Source organism: Thermobia domestica, chromosome 12, assembly GCF_964235325.1.
Source record: "Thermobia domestica chromosome 12, izTheDome1.hap1.1, whole genome shotgun sequence".
Lineage (NCBI taxonomy): Eukaryota > Metazoa > Arthropoda > Insecta > Zygentoma > Lepismatidae > Thermobia > Thermobia domestica.
Window position 1 is genome coordinate 165124451 of NC_137465.1, and position 17826 is coordinate 165142276.

Here is a 17826-nt window from a genome sequence, read left to right on the forward strand (position 1 = left end):
ATGAAATTCTTGAAAGACTGTATCTTTCAATGAATCTGGAATGCATAGTCGTAATTTAGTTTCTGCTGGTGTATAAATGATTCTGTATAATTTATGATCTTGTATTTGATATTGCTTGGACCAAAGTGCATACTTAGGATGAGTGGTCTCCTTATTTTGTAACACCCTGTATATTTTAGAAAATTTCGGATCTGAACGTTGTAATTCAGCTATATCAGTATTACTATCTAAAACCAAGAAAGCATAGGGATGTTCTTCTGGTTCTATTTCTTCATATTCTTCCGGGGATAAATCTAAAGGATGGCGTGAAAGATAATCACAAAGGGCATTCTGCTTGGATTTAATGTGGCGAATAGTGAAATCAAAAATTTGTATGTAACTTAACCACCTGACCATTTGTGCTGTGAGATTTGTAGTTTTCTTGACAGCTACTAATGCCAAATTGTCTGTCAAAATAGTAAAGTGTCCACCTATGAGATATCTGTAAAACTTACGAAGAGCGAAAAACACTGCAAAAAGTTCAGCATAATAAATAGGGTATGCTTTTACTCTAGGTGGGAGAGTAGCGCTAGCAAATTGTACAATAGACCAATGTTTCTCATTTGGAAGTTTCTGCAGAAGCGCCGCAGCACAGCCAATGGAACTGGAATCTGTGACGAGCATATGTTCAGCGGACGGGTTGTAAATTTGTAACATGGAGGCTGAAGTGACCATTTGTTTTAATTTCTCAAAGGCTTCAATTAATTCTGGGGTCCACTTCAACAGCTTTTCTTTTGTTGCAGCAAATTTGTGTAATGGGACGGCAACTATTGACAGTTTGTTATAAAACATTCTGTTATACTGCAATGCAGCTAAGAATGCTTTTAACTGCTTGGGAGTTTTCGGACGTTCTAATGAAGTTAATGCCTTGACTTTGTCAGGGTCTTGTGAAATGGTGCCCTGATCTATTATGTATCCAAGAAATTTAAATTTCTGTACTCCAAATTGAGTTTTGTTTAAACTAAACAAAAGACCAAATTTTTCTGCAGTTTGCAATGCTTTTTCTAAGACTCTAAGCATTCCGTCAAACGTATTTCCGAAGAAAATTAAATCGTCCACATACGAAAGAAATTCTTTGGGGGAGAAATCTCTAAACATATCTTTAACTAACCTATGTAAAATTAAAGTTGATGTCCGAAAACCTTGGGGTAAAGTGTTCATTTTAAAGAGACTGTGAGGTAACCCTAATTGATGCACGCTGAAACTGGTTAATTCTTGATCTGCCTCGTCTAATTTGACCTGATGAAAGCTTTGCTCCATGTCAGTTTTTATACAGTAACGAGCCTGTGCTAATTGGTCTAATATGTCCTGAACACCAGGGGATAATTCGCTGACCGGTTTTGAACGAGATGAAAGTTCTCTGAGATCTAAGACGAGACGTACTTGGTTCGAATCTCGTTTAGGAACTGCAATGAGATTGTTTGTATAGAAACTGTCTGATTTTGATATGATTCCATTGTCAATCATTTCTTGTATCTTTTCTTTGACTTTAGCACGAAGACGAAAAGGAATGGTATATGTAGGAACTGTCCACGGTTCTCTGTCTACTACATTAAGTGTAGCAGAGTAGCAGTCTATAACTTGAAAATCCTTATTATGCCAAGAAAAACATGTTGGATGTCTTTTTAAAACTGAAAGTATTTTCTCTTGTTGATCTGGAGTTAAATCAGGATTAATATTAAACTTACTGTGGTCTATGTATGGTTTGATTTTTTCAAGACGTTTGGCCACCTTATCATGTGTTTGTTTTTTCGTTGGTTCGTAAAATTTACGTATGAGATATACATGAGCCTTCTGTGTGTCCTTTGGTAATAAAGCGCCCTGAGCTATATGTGTTCCTTTCTGCAAATATTTCTTAGTATTTCCCGGATTTACTATCGGTAAATACATATTATTGGAATTTACTGCTGTTTGCATGAATACACAACCTTGCATATTTCTAATGATTGGATTTTGAACAATAAATTCAGTATTCGAGACTGGAGTATCAAGAGTAAGAGGAACATACCTTATTGAATTTGGAGGAATGGCTATACTTTGTCTAACATAGAAATTGAATTTGCAGTTTCTACTCACTTTAGCTGACAATGATGTTTCTTTGTCACTTTCCCTAGGAAATCTATGGGTGTCCCCATAATGGGTAAGAGTAACAGTGTTAGCTTTATATGAAATATTAGCCTCATGATTTGTCAAAAATCTGTAAGAAAGTAAAATAGGAATATTGGCAATCGGGGAAATACGGAATAAAACTTGAAAAGTTTTACCCGCTATAACTATCGGAATGTATGCTGCTTTGTTAAATGTAATGGAGTAGAACTGATGCCGTATACTTTAGTACTTAGTTGAAATATCTTACAATTACGCGGCACTAAGGAGTAATGTATCAGAGATGTCATAGCGCCTGTGTCCAGTAAGAAGTTATACTGTTGATTCGATATGGTACCAGTTACATACGGAAGTTGATTCCTAAATACTAAAGGGACTGTTACTTTAGTATGTGATTGCTGAGGCTGAACGGCATGTGTTTCATGCTTGTTTTGTTTCACACATATAGTAGTAGCTTTAGGTATATCACTTGCAAGGGAATTAGTTTGTGAGTATAATAAACTGGTATGTGACTCTTGACTTGCTGTTGCCTTGGACGGCAAGTGAAATGATTGCCTTTCATGAAAAGTATCGATACTTTCTCTAGGAACGTGCAAGCTTGTGTGTGCAGTAGGTATAAAAGATGGTGCTTCCGGATTTAAATTTGAGGGGGAATATACAAAATTTGTTATAGTGGGCAGAGAATATATTGGGATTAATTCATTAAATTGCGGGGTGGGAGTCCGAAAAAACATACTATGCCCATCCCCTATTGATTCCCGTTTTTTGATAATGGTCCATATTCTAACGCAGGATAGTTATTTTGTGGAGTAAAAGATGAAAAGTAGGAACCATATGGCTGTCCAAAAGGTTGCATGTAATATGGAAAAGGGGGAACAGCATAATACTGTTGATAAAACCTCTTAGAATTTTGTTTTCCATTGGAAAACTTATGTTTCTTCTTATTTTTGTTTTGTGAGTTATTTTGCCTACCTTGACCATTGTTTTGATTTTTATTCTTGTAAGAAGAAACACTACGGGATTTCCTGTAATACTGTTTGTGGTTTCCTTGTTGTTGAGAAACTGAAGCAATAACCTGACTGTCCTCTGCAAGCATTGCTAAATTTGCCTGCAATGCTTCAAGCTGTTTTGATATTTTTTCTAACTGTTCATCCGTGGAAGACAAAGCGGAGGGAGGGGAGGTAGCAGAGTCTTGGAATGCAACGTGTTTGTGTTCCTGTTCCGTCCTGTATCTTATTAAAGTATCTGAATGTTCTATAATCTGTGCTTTGTTTATTAACTGTGAAAAATTTTCAAACTGATGTTGAGCAAACAAAGGAACAAATCTAGGCTGCAGAGATATAATTGTTTGCAATAAGAACGATTTAAAAGGCATGGGAGGTGTAATGCGTTGTGAGAGGTCATATTTCTCATACAAAAACGGAATGAGTTTTTCATCTTTTTCTTGTTGCCATTTCTGAAACAAAAGTGTGGCCTCAAGAGAGGATGAAGAAGGAGAAAACTGTTCCAAAAACTTGGCTTTCAAGGCTGACCACGATAAATTTAGAAATTGCTCATTTCTGTTAAGCCAAAGTGCTGGGAATTGGGTCAACGAAAGTTTGAAGACTTGTTTTTGGGTATCTTCATTTAACTTATGCAATAAAGAAAATCGTTCAAATTTCTGAATGAATGTTTCCGCATCTTGACCTTTGGAATTTGCAAAGGTATCTATGAACATGGGAAAAGCTATAGTAGGAGGAGTTGATGAAGTATTGTTATTTTGTTGTCTACGAGCCATTGTTTACAAAGTACTTTAAAAACCAAAAGAAATATAAGCCAGAAATCTTTAAGACATGCAGAAATCGCATATATGTTGTATTTCAATGCTCATGAAGAAGTAGTTTCGTAACCTAGGCCTCTTTTATTTAGCATAGCAAAAGCTAATGTGCTGCTTGAATATTTTAGTCTCTATTTCTTGCGGGGATAGCCATGTTTAATTTAAAAGGTTTTAGTTCACTGAGTGTTTACCTTTTAGTATAGTGGTTAGTATCTTTCTCATAATAACAGTAAAATTGCTAAATTCAGTAGTATGTGTGAAAAGAATAGAATTTTCAAAATATGAATTTACTACAAAGAATAAAATGTTACTTTACAATATGCAGACATAATAAATCAAATGTTAATAATAAATGAGCTCAAGTTTGTCTGCAGTGATTTACAATAAAGAAATTAACAAATAAAGCAAAATTTTAGAATATGTTATTTATGAGGCCTTTAGCAGGAGACTGCCATAGAAGAAATTACTTCTTCTTAGAGACTGATATTATTCGAAAGGATAAAACTTACATGTGTAGTTCGGAGGTCTCTCTCTCAACTCAATGTTGACCATCTTCGTCGTGGCTTCTAGTCCAAATTCGAGACGCAAAGTATGATGTAAGATCTGAGTCGATGTCTGATTCCTGATTCATAAATAGTTCTAATTTTCCGAAGCTTATATACTGGTTGGAGAGAGTGAACTACGTGACAAACAACTTATTTGTTTCATGACGTATTTTGTTATTTGTCTCATGACGTATTTTGTTATTCTTCTCTAGTACTACACTATTTAAAAGTTCGTGTTCGTACATTCATATAAAAAAGTTTTTTAATATTTCAATAAAATAATCATAACAGTCTAAAGCAGAAGACAGCGCGTTTGTCGTTAGCTGCTGATAACTTCTTATTCTTGAAAGCACTCGGCAGTTGCCACGTCACCTCAGTAACTAAAAGCTAAACAGCTAAGGAAGTTTATGGATATGCGCTAAACTGAGGCATTGCATTAGCCCTATGTGCTTCTAGGTCAGCAAGGGTTAACAAGTGGGCCAGGCCTGGATTAACAGCAGCGTAAGTATAGTTTAGGAGGATTGGGATGGAAGAGGTATCAAATCTCGAAGAATAAATGTGCAGAAAATGTTGGTTTCTCTTTAAATGACGCCAGACCGAAGGTAGAACTATACTATAGACCTACCAGACAAATGTGGAAAGTAATCTTGTTTTCTTGGGCCAATCAGAATGGCCGAGAGGTGAAGTCTCCGAGTGTAATTGTTGATTGGAGAAAGTAGGCAAAGGATCGATGTCTCGTCGATTGGTTCTGAGCTTTAAGAGACAGTGGACCGCTCGCAAAGTGAACAACAGTTTGAGCATCCTGTAATTGTGAAAATACAATAGACATGTTGAGCAGCACGATAAACTTTTGTATTGAACATGAAAAATCTGCGACTGAGATGCCTGTTATCGTATAGAAAGCCTACGTGAATGGTGCTTTATCGAAATCAGAAATGTTTCGGTGGCACACTATCGAGTCCGCTCAACCAAAAAGGATTCGACTGAGCAAATTTAGAATTCAATCTATGCTAGTCGTTTGTTTTAACTTTAAAGGCGTTGACTGTAAGTAATTCGTACTACCTGGACAAAAGGACAACGCATTTCATACGCGGAATTCCTTAAACAGCTGAAGAACAATCATGCGCTTCCGCTTGGAGGCCGTCAACATCAGGTTCTTCATCACGACAATGCACTCATGCAAAAAAGGATAGTTACCTCATTTATAGTTGAAAAAAACATATTTCTTTGGGGGACGTGGAAATTAATGCTGCAGTAAAACCACGCCCCTTATTAAGGTAAAACTAATCTTAAAGTATATACAATTCATCAAGCTTTTTATTGACACTAATAATATAATCACACAGTTAATAAGATATAACTCAAAATTATTAACTTTTAAACTTTATTTTTTGTTTAATTATAATATTGTACAAAAATTCGACATCTATAAATGGTCATATCGAGTTGACTAAAGTGACATACTTAGTAGCACTGTGTCTCTGGAGGGGAGGGGGCGGAACGCGTTCCTCCAAAATTTTGTGTAGGAGAGGAAATGAATGAAGTCTAAAGGCACTTAAAGTAAATAAGTAAAAAAATGGAAGAATAAATAAATGTTATATTTGCTATAAAATAGTAGTATTACATTGTGTATCTACTTATACAGAGTATTTCGAAACAACACCGACAACGTTTGAGAGGTGATTCCTGATACCTAGATAAGACAAAATGTATAGACCAACCTGGATGCACAAATGCTTCCTTTCAGAGTTATAGGCTGCCGAAAACAATGAACTTTAAAGGTCCATAGCTCCTACTCTATGGAACCTACCGTAGTTGGCTCAAGACTTCACTGAGGAATTAGTATATGCCCTATCCAAATATCCCTATTTCAGAATTCTGCGGTACTTCCGCAACAATTTTTATAGAGGTAGTTGGTGAGTACTTGAAACTATATGCCCGTTGCCAAACTCCTACAAAAATTGTTGCGTGAGTAGCGCAGGATTCTGAAACATGTATTTTTGGATAGCGTACATATTAGTTCCTAAGTGAAGTCTTAACCCGACTACGGTAGATCCCATAGTATTGGAGCTGTGGACCATTAAAGTTCATTTTGTCATATTTTTGGCAGCCTATAACTCCGAAAGGAAGCATTTGTGCACCCAGGTTGGTCTATACTTTTCGTCTTATCTTGGTGTCAGGAATCACCTCCCAAACGTTGTCGGTGTTGTTTTGAAACACCCTGTATAGTTAAACACGAGAAATAGCGAGAGAAGCTACTATTAAAGTATGTATTAAAGCATATAATTCCTATGTCAAGGCAAAGACGTTACGTAAGTTATCTAATGATTTTTGTTAGCAAGAAATCTATTGGTTTGATATAAAATTATGATGAGCGCCGATGAAAAACAAACCAGAAAGGAAAGTATGAGGTAAGAACCTAGATACTAGAGAGTTTTAAAAAATAAAAAAAATGTTTGAAATCTCGAAGAAAAGCATGTGAGTTGAGAGGAAGTAGATACAGGAACTAATTGTGGGAGTATTTTGAACTTTGCGAGTAAGATAAGGTATCATGAGAGTGGCACAGCTAAGAAGCGTGGATCATAGTAGAAACTTCGAAAAACTACGAAAGAAAAGTACCTAAACAAAGTTGGACTGATGAAACTAAAATAATGTGTTGAAAGTTAAACTATGAATTAAGGACGAATATGAAGAAAAACATAAAGATAGCAAGAATAATTTAAAAGAAAGGGAAAATTAGAATAATGTATATGGGGTAAATTCAATAGAAACAGGAAGGTACCAACGAAAAATACTATGACAAATAGAAATTAAGGATCGAAATGAGTTTTTAATGAGAGAAATGCAGCTTGAAGTAGATGTAAAGGATGTATTGATCAGGTGTATGATCAAAAGAATAAACTGTACATTTTGGGCATTAAAAAATAAAACGAAGTGAATGGGAATGACAAAGAAATTCCGATACTAACGGACAAGTTCAAGAATATACAGCGAAAAGAAGAATGAAGGATAGATAATATACTTAGTGCTCTTTTTAAAGAATATAGAAGAAGAAAAGAATCCGGAATTTGTAACCAAATGACGCGAGAGACGCCATCAGACTTATTACATAGAGTTAAGATTTCATAAGCAGAAAAAATCAAATAAAATATATGAGGACTATAGAACTACACCCCCACAACGTGTAAGAACACCCAGTATACTATAGGAACCCGTGGATCTAGCCGAAAGTTGGTACACAAGAAGAAGGTATTGATAGATGATACTGTTCTCAACATGACATATCCTGAACATGCTCCAAAATACAGTACTTGTGTTAACAGAACGGATAACTACTCAAAGCGCCACAGAACTGTTCGGGCACGTAGCAGGTCAAATGCTTTAAGCTTTCTTGGTCTGAGAAATGGTAGTTGTCGAAGAGGTTGATGATCAGGTGCGCCCTACTATGTCCCACAAGTGCTCTTGAGTTCGGAGATATATCAGAACAGAGTAGAGTACGTATATCGGGAAGAATATGCTGGGTTCATCTTGCGGTATAAATACTCGCGATATACTGCTGGAAGATGGGGTGCCAGAAAATGTCCAGATAAGTTTAGAGAACATAATTGACGGCAGCACGAATGCATGACGAACTATAGTCATGCTCCCCTGAATGAAGACAAGAGGCAAGCAGGATGATTGTCTAGATTTGCCTACTCATCTGCAAATTTACATACGAGCACATGACCGTCTCTGTGTTTAAGATAGAAAAAACTTTCATCACTGAATAAAACCATCGTTCATTCGCCTAGGCACTACAATCGCATCAATAAAACAGAAAAGGTTGTTATTGATTTGGAGATGTCAGAAGTAATCGTGCGAATGGAACGCAGGATGTAAGATCAATCTTCAAGAATCGATTGTTTAGTGTTCATCCGCTCACTGTGTTTAGTGTTCTTATGGTTCTGGTTGCACTGACTGACGATTGCCGTCCTGCCAGCTAGGGTGGCCTGAATTATCTTTCTTTCCAGGAGCACTTTGGTATGTTGCAGAAGCAATGAAGAGGGCATATCGACTATGGAAATCCTCTGCCTACCATAGTCTATATACCGACGGATCACTGCCGCATAACATGAGAATGGCAATTACTGAAGGAAACAAATATCAGATCTTTTGCGCCTCAGTATATGGCCATGCTCGAAAAAGCTTAATTACACAATATACGTTTGTTAGCGTCGTCTTGGGATTGTACACGCACAATGTGATCCACATTCAAGTATGCTCGTCTTGTTGCCTGAACAACTTCAAACTTGTAACAGCATGTCCTTTATAGCTACTACGATCAGTCTGTCGTTTACAGAAGCTGGTGTGTTGGGGCCATCAAACTAAGATCATCATACCCCCTATAGACACACATTCTGTAGATGTTCCTGGTGGGAATTTTGTTGGAATCTGGCGATGAGCAATGTAGTGATTAGTTTAAAAATGCTTTCTATTAATGTTTAACTTTCATATCTCACGACAGCAAAAATTCAGCTTCAAATATGAGAGCTGGCTAAGCCAGGGGTGCCCACAAGGGGGGGGGGGCTATGACGCAAACTGCGTCATTGAAATATTTGGGGGGGGTTAAAATCTATATAAATATGTTTGATGAGGGGGGTAAAATTAATCGAAAAGATTTTTTTCATGGAAGAACACCTACGGATAGACAATTCGGGGGGTGCGTCATAGACATAAGGGGGGGTGGGCACCACTGGCTAAGCGGTCAGTGTAAGCGACTTTGGCGTGGGAGACCCGAGTTCGATTCCCTGCGGGAGCTCATGTGGTTCGGATTCCACGTTAATCAGTAGGTCTCGTCTCATACAGAACCACTGCTGAAAGGGACGTTAAACTCAAAATCCACTCCACTTCAATTATAAACTAGATTATATGGGTGAAAAAGTAAACAAGTTCAACAGTTATTATTTGGAAGGAGACATAATACAAAGATGCAATTAATAAAGTATCGGGTAAAGTACGTGAAAGCTTTTCAGCTAAAGGAAAGGAAGAGTACGTAGTATTCGTTGATTTAAAAAAGGTTTGACTTAAGTAATCTAATAGACGCTGGAATGAAATGAAAGATCAGACTTAAAAAAAAAAAGCTTACATATGAACGCATTGTTAAAAGTTCGATATAAAAAGTGATATAAGATAGTGATGTTGGAAGAAACGTTGTACAAAAAATCTTCCCTTTAAATGACATATATAGTGTATTTCAAAGCATAAACTTCTCGTTACATATCTTCTTCTGAAGGAAGCTATATTCCTATTGAGGACATAACTATGAGATGTTAGTAGGTCTTCAACTAAGGGTCGCTCTTCGAATTTTTATATTTTATTCAATGTTAAGAAAATACTGGCAGGTGAGTTTTACGAATGTCTCCTTGCGCTGAGGATGCTACGGAACTATACTATCTAGAACAGTAACGAATAAAATTTTGATTAGGATAGAAGTTAATTTGATACATACTAAAAGGATTAGTATATTTGTTTTTCTTTATATATAGATAATATGGCTGTTGTTGCCGAAGTCAAACCAAAAATTAACATGATATTTAAAAAAATATTGAGATTAAATAAATATGAAAAAATTTAAAGTGTGATAATAGTAGAAGTTATGTTTCTAGTTTTCTATACTTAGGTAGTATTAGGGGGTACGGTGGATCAGTGGTAAAGCGTTAACCTCTGTTTTGTGAAGTCCTTGGTTCGATCCCAGCTCGAGCCAAGTTAACTTTGTGGTGGACAAACACCGGGTGTGGGGGTTTTCTCGGGGTTCTTCCGTTTCCTCCCACTTTATTCATTCCACCATTGCATTCATTTCTGATCATCACATTCTCCTTTAACGTAGTTGGTATAATTGTGGGACATAAAACTAAAAGTTTTCGTTTCATTTCATTTAGGTAATATTATTAACCAAGGTATGAAATGTAAACGATAAATAAAAAGCAACGTGGGAAATAGCGAAACATCTTTAAGATGGCTGTAGTTTTAATGATCAGAAGTCATTGAATCTGAGTCATTGAATGAAGAGTTACAACAAGAAATTAAATGCTCTGTAACACGGAACAGAAACATAGACATAACGTAAAGAGGGCAAAAAATGTTGTACTTGAGTTCTTCGAAAATTGTATGTTGAGGAGAATGAAAATAATAATAATAATAATAATAATAATAATAATAATAATAATAATAATAATAATAAAAATTTGCTGATTGGAACGACAAAGGATATTAAGAATAATAGAGGTGAAAGAATATAATGTGAACTTACTTTAAAAAAAAAAGATATTAAGACATTGGTAGAAAAGAAATTGTACTTTGTGTGACGTGGTAGAAGGTATGATAAAAGATGAATAAGGGTGGATAATTAAGGTAGAGAAATATAAAGTAAATGAATAATATTAATGGTATAATTCCTATATAAAGACGAAGGTCCTTATACGGATTATATTAGCCTATATAGAAACATTTAAATATGTAGCAACTGACCTATCAATGACAGAAGAAAAATGTGGTTAATTATACTGGTAGAGATAGAAACCTCATTCTGTTTCTTCCTATTTACTTTATGATTTTTGACGTAAATTTAGTTGGTTTCTATAATAATTCTTTGCTTTAGTTGTTGTCCACCTCAATTTTTACATGCCACAGACGCCCATGCTTGGAGTCAACTTCTCATACGTACTTTTTGAGAAAAATGAATTTTTGTAGTACTAAAATGTCATGTTGTTTGTTTTCAGTTTTCACTCTGAAAATGAAATGAAATACAAGCTTTAAGTTCTACGTCCCACGATTATGCCGGCTAGGCTAAAGGAGACAGTGATGATCAGAAATGAATGAAATAGTGGAACGAAGAAAGTAGAAAGAAACGGGAAAACCCCGAGAAAAACCACATGCACGGTGTTTGTCCACCACAAAGCTTACTTGGTGCGAGCTGGGATCGAACCAAGGAGCCCATGCAAATTTTTCATTCTGCTGGAACTGATTTTCCACTTACACTGAGAAAAAAATTGTAAGCGGCATACTAAAAAAGTAGGTTACATGCGTAATTTCTGTAGTTTTTGGACTTAACGTACAGCAGACGTATAACTGAAAACGCATGTTTTATAATACTTTCTGTATAAGTGTTCCATCTGTACGTATCCTATGTATGAAACAATATATAGGGATGCGCACGAGTCGAGTCGAGTCGAGATTTAAACCTGTCTCGACTCGTCTCATGAAAATGTTGTCTCGACTCGAAAATATGTTTCTGTCTCGACTCGACTCGAATTCGAATTCGAGACGTCTCGAATTTGAGTCAAGACAAAATATACGAGTTAAAATATACGCACACGTCAGCCAGAACATGATGACTACCTAATTGTTAGTATGCCCACTTTTACACGGATAACAACAACGGCGCGTCTTGGCATGGACGCAATGAACCTTGGTAGGTCGTTGGAGAGAGTTCGCATCGCATGTGCACACACAGGTCACCTATTTCCCGTAAATTCCGGAGAGGGTGGCGATGCGCTCTGACGTCATGTTCAATCACATCCTAAATGTGTTCGATTGGGTTCAGATCCGGCGAGCTGGGGGCCAGCACATCACTTGGAACTTGCCCTTGTGTTCCTTGACCACTCCATCACACTACTGGCCTTGTGACATGGTGCATTATCTTGTCGAAAAATGACACTACCGTTGGGAAACATGGTCGTCATGAAGGGGTGTACGTAGTCTGCAAACAGTGTACGATACGCCTCGGCCGTTATGGTGCCTTGCTCGATCTCCACTAGACATGGATACTCATTTGAATGTTACCCAGAGCATAATTTAGCCTCCGCAAGCTTGTCTCCGTTCCGCAAGTAGCTGTTCCATTGGAACACAATGGATTCGTACCCTCCCATCGTCATGATGAAGAAGGTATCGGGATTCATCAGACAAAGCAACGCTCTGCCATTGCGCCAAGGTCCAGTGGCGATGGTCACATGTTCATTCCAGTCGTAGTTGCCGATGTCGTGGTGTTAACATTCGCACATGAATGGGTCGTCGGCTGCCGAGACCCACCCTTAGGAGTGTTCGGTGCACTGTGTGTACAGACACACTTGTACTTTGTCCAGCATTAAAGTCTCATGTTAGTTTCGCCACAGTTCGCTGCCTGTCCTATTTTAACCAGTCTGCTCAGCCTATGACCTCCGACATTTGTAATGAGGTGGAGGCGCCCAGTCCCTCGACGTTTGGACGTCGTTTCCCCTTGGTTACGCCACTTGTTGAAGACACTCACCACAGCACTCTTCGAACACCCGACAAGACCTGCAGTTTCCGAAATTCTCGTGCCGAGATTCCCGGCCATTAGAACTTGCCCTCGGTCAAACTCAGATAGATCGCGTGCCTTCCCCACTCTACACACGGCCACCACTCTCACTGATACTACATATACCGTACGTGTGTCTGAGTAGCAGGCATTCCTCGGCAGGTGACGCTGCTATTGCCTGGACGGATTTATATCGATAGTATTTAGGTCTGGAAGCGAATAGTCCATAAGTTTTGTAGCCCTATTACGTTCATGGGAACGAAAGCACAATAATTATAATTATGCTAAATTACTATAGATTGCTAATTCGTCATTCAGAGAATTTATGAAGTTCACTTTATCTCAATAGTTTTATACAAACTAGATTATTATTATTATTATTATTATTATTATTATTATTATTATTATTATTATTATTATTATTATTATTATTATTATTATTATTATTATTATTATTATTATTTACAGAGATGTGGTTGCCGGTGAAAAGTCTTCTCTCATTTGTGGTGCTGTTAATGGTATTGAATTTTACACCAGCCTGTTTCATAACGAACTGCCCACCAGGTGGGAAACGCTCCATGAGCCAGATAGGACCTCATACAACTAGACAGGTAACATAGATAATAATAAGTTTTTATGCAGTTGTTATTATATTTTCTAATGTGTTTCTTCTTCGAAAATAAGTGCATGTGCATGTTATAAGTTCATACGTTAAAGCTAAAACTAGAAATTTCGGAGCGCAATTTATAATGTTATTGTGTGGCACCCAAATTGTATACACTACTAGGCATAGGAAAGGTTTGAAAACCAATTATTATTTCCTGTAATAGCAATGTGTAGACACTAATCTGGTTCACTTAATTAATTTTTTAATGTAAATCATCGTCTTTGAGTTATTCAATAAAGTTTTGAAAAAAAAATGTGGGTGGGTGCGTGAGGGGCAGGTGCGTTCCCACGAGGTGTCCATCGGGTCCGGGTCCCTCCCCCAAAAAAAAAATTCTAGCTCAACATAAATTTGTACACTTTTTTAAAGATACTATAATTCTTTAAGAGAGAAATGATTGATGTAGCATGAAAATTTGATGTTACACTTTTTCTGTACTCTTCTTCTTATAAAAAAAAAAATAAAAAAAAAAGCATTTAGAGTATTTTACAATTATTTACCCCAAAGCTTGGACCCCCAACAAATATTTCTGAGTGCGCGTCTGGTGAGGGAAGTTTAACGAAAAGCTTCCAGGTTCTTTATACAGTACATAACCATTGTATGCAATCTGTCCCAATGTTATTTTTGTTATCCCATTCCATCTGAGTTTGCACGCTATTTACATTAAGTAATGTCCGGAAATGTCCATATTGCATGCTATTTAACACGAAAAATTGCATAATGCACTAAGCTCATATTTTTCACAATCATGAGGACAGCGAAAGAAGAGTCACAATAACTTTGACTTATTATTTTCTTTTCATGGATAAGCATATAAGGAAGTTATTAGGATCACGCTAGTGGGTCTTACAAGATTGTAATGTACGTACGTATACCCGTTACTCTATACGATAACTCTTGAACGAAAAGGAATTTTTGAATTTGTTATTCGTAATAGATTGTCTCGGTTGATTTCGTTAGTGGTGTCAATCCGCTAGGATAATGGTGACTTTAATAGTGGCTATTTATATAACCCATGCATTCATTCATAAATGTACACTCATGTCCAAAATGATTGTCGCATATCTATAACTGTTTTCTTGTAAGAATATAATTTGATAATGATTTTGCAGGGTACTTTAAATACTGATACTATGTGTACAATCGGGAAATGTATATTTATGGTAAATTTCATAGGAAAAGAATTATAAATACGAAAATTAGAATGAGTAACACAAAATGTTCCTAAATGGACAAGAAAGTTTTATTTTCGTTTTATCGTTCTTATTTACTGCTCTTTTGACATGAAAGGGTCTATCCTAATAAGATAGTGAAATCGGTCCTTGATCTAAATTGGGTCGCTATTGACCCAAAAGGTTACCCTTGACCTAAAACTACCTAAAAAAAATTTGATCCCCCTTCCCCTTACGGAATTATCGTATCATACATGCTCAAAATTGAATATTTTTTAAAATGTTGGTGGGGGTGATCGAAAAATTTTGAAAGTTTCACAGATTGTAGATACTATTTAGATGTAAATGTGTATTTTTTTTCAAAACCATCGATGCGTATTTTCTTTCTTTCTTTCTTTTCTTTTGTGTGTTAAAAATTTCAAAAAATTGTAGGAAAAAATTTGGGGAAGGGGGGGGACACGTCGCTGATTTTTTTGTTAAAAATTTGTTATACCCTTAGGTGTAACATATATTTTTTTCGGGGCCTGAAAGTGATGGCAACATTGTCAAAAATAAATAAAACTGAAAACAAACGTGTTTTTAGCACAGTTTTTCCACCATTTTATTGCCCTGAAGGTGAGGGCCTTTTCAAACAATCTTTTGCTAAAGTTGACAATTTTCCTTTCTTTTGCGTCCCTTCCGCTTCTGTTGTTCTTCGGCTGCTTCGATTGGGTCCATTTCGGAATAGAAACACGAAATATATCTCCGTAACAGTGCTTCCACTTCAACGACTCTTGCACAACAAAGTTACACTCAGCTCGCGGTAGAGAGCGCTACCGGTAGATAACGCCACTGTGTGCGGCCAGCGAAGCAAGCACTGATAGATACGTGCACTGATAGATACGTGATAGAGCAGTGTTGCCAACTGTCTTAAAACTTTCCAATCACACCACGTAATTTTGGACATGAATGTACATTTCGAAAAGCTAATATGCAATCCAAAAAAAAAAAAAAAAAAGAAAGAAACATAAGTTTTAGGTTGCATACACATCTAGGCAAAAGGATTTAAATATTCCTTATATAAAAATGAAAGTCACTATGTTTGTGACTTCGTACCGTTTGAACCACTTGACCAATCTTGATCAAATTTTCAACATAGATAAGATTCGGACCTGGGATGGCTTTTATGATTTCATTTTGACAGTGAAACTTAGGGAAGGGGGAGAGAGTAGATATTTTAAAATGACCGTTATTAGTGCCGAATCCATAATTTTCGGGGTCGCTGAAATGAACAGTGATACTTGCAATGCCGTTTAAATCCAAATTCAGTCCTACAACTTGGAGGAGGGGAATGGGAAGATCTATAAAAATGATCAAAAATGACCGATATCAGAGATTGGTTCAATAATATTAAAAAAGTAAATGACTAAAGGAACAGATTACTAATTTATCTTATTTCAACCCAGCGAAGCGGGTAATTGACACTAGTCCTTATTGTAAACGCAAATCCATTTATTCGTAAATGTATATTGAACGTGATTCTTTTTATTGTCTTTAGTGGTGTATATTTTATGGCATAGGAACACGCTTTTAGAATCAGAGAAGTGACAGAGATAAGCAGGTTGAGAATAAAACAAGAGGAAAGGATGTAGAGGATTGCAATAAACAAGTATTGGACGTTAACCTGTGTAATGTATCTCTAAAAGCTATTGATATTCTTGTTTTCCTGTCTCCACTGTCTTTATCAGTGACTGCTTTCTTTTCTGCTTCTTGCGCTCTCTCTCTCTCTCTCTCTCTCTTTGTGGTTTACTCAGAAGAGAGAGGCAAACTGTGATGCCACATAGAATCCAGTTAGAAATGACATTTATAAACTTTCAAAGGAGAAGTGGATAGTCCATTAAAAAAAAAATGTTGTATTTATGTATATTTGTGTAGGAACTGAAGTTAAATCTGAAGTTCTGAGTTCAACGATTATGCCATTTAGGTTAAAAGGAGACAGATGATTAACGAAAATGGCTGACTGTGTAACAGATGATGAAATGAAAGTGTAGGAGGGAACGTGAGAACCCAGAGTGATCTCACAGATACGATATTGTCCACCAGAAACACAAATAGGTTTGGCATCGAAACTAAAACCTATAGCACCAGGCAGACAAACCCTCTTCAAGTAAGCTACTGAGTCAGCAAATACATAGACTTGTAGCTTTTTCTGTAGTTGACCGTGAAAGTAATGATTTTCCATTGACTTAATGTGGTACTCAAGCCTGTTTCTGCGGAATGTCTGCCTACATGAATGCATATTGAAGACGGCAACGCAAAGCTCCTATGCTCGTACAATCGTGTCATAAGAAACCGCACGCGTTTCAGATTAGATTAATGTCTTCCCCTCTGCAAACGATGGTCAAAAGTCTGTCTTTTCCAAGTACTGTCAATAATAGGAATCTAGAAGTGTTAAATCGGCTAAGGCTCTCTAACAGAACCTGTTTTGCTAAATTCTTCCACATCTAGGTTCCGCATCTGCAACAACCATCCTCCCATAGTAGAATTACATGAGTATTTTATAGACAGAATTTCAGGTTATAAGACATTCAGCTGCCTGTGAATGTATAGTACCTGCATTAGCACGCGTAGTCCGATAGTGCTCAAAAGCTAATCTAGGTGAAACTTGTATAGATACGATATACGTGTCACTAGAGTTGTCAGATCTCCCGGCACTGCACGTGGTGCCAAATATAAATTGAAATATAAATTCTATAGGTCGACATCGTACTTAATTTAAAATTATTTTTCTTATTGTGACAAACGGCTAGTTTAAATTACAGTAGAGCGTCGATTATCCGAACGTCGGTCAACCGAACGACCGCTTAACTGAACTGTGTACTCGCTCGCACCCTGTTACTCTCCCACCCTACCGTCCATCATCCCCCTCACTCCCAAACCAAGTTTCCTACAGTAGTCGCCGCACTGAGCCACCCCTGGCGGAACATTGCTTCTAATGGGGCCTTCATAAGGCGCTGCTGACCGGCCAAGCCGCCAGTCGCTGTGTTTCAACAATCAGCACACTTCTGTCGGTTTGGCACTGGCTGTAGAAGTAGCGGCAGTATCAAAGCTGTTCACAGCAACAGCTGCGCCAGCTTAGAGTTGAGGCGTGCCGCTCCGCGCATGGCAAATAAACATGTACAGTTCGATTA

At 37.1% G+C, this 17826-nt stretch overlaps 1 protein-coding gene across 1 annotated transcript in view; it reads left to right on the forward strand.

Moving 5' to 3' along the window:
* LOC145665811 (oxytocin-neurophysin 1-like) overlaps positions 1 to 17826 on the forward strand; it is a 73843-nt gene that overhangs the window by 31459 nt on the left and 24558 nt on the right. The window contains exon 2 of the mRNA XM_081732923.1: positions 13289 to 13431. Coding sequence (XP_081589049.1) covers positions 13291 to 13431 — 141 coding nt within the window. The 5' untranslated portion in view covers positions 13289 to 13290. The remainder of the gene's footprint in view (positions 1 to 13288; positions 13432 to 17826) is intronic.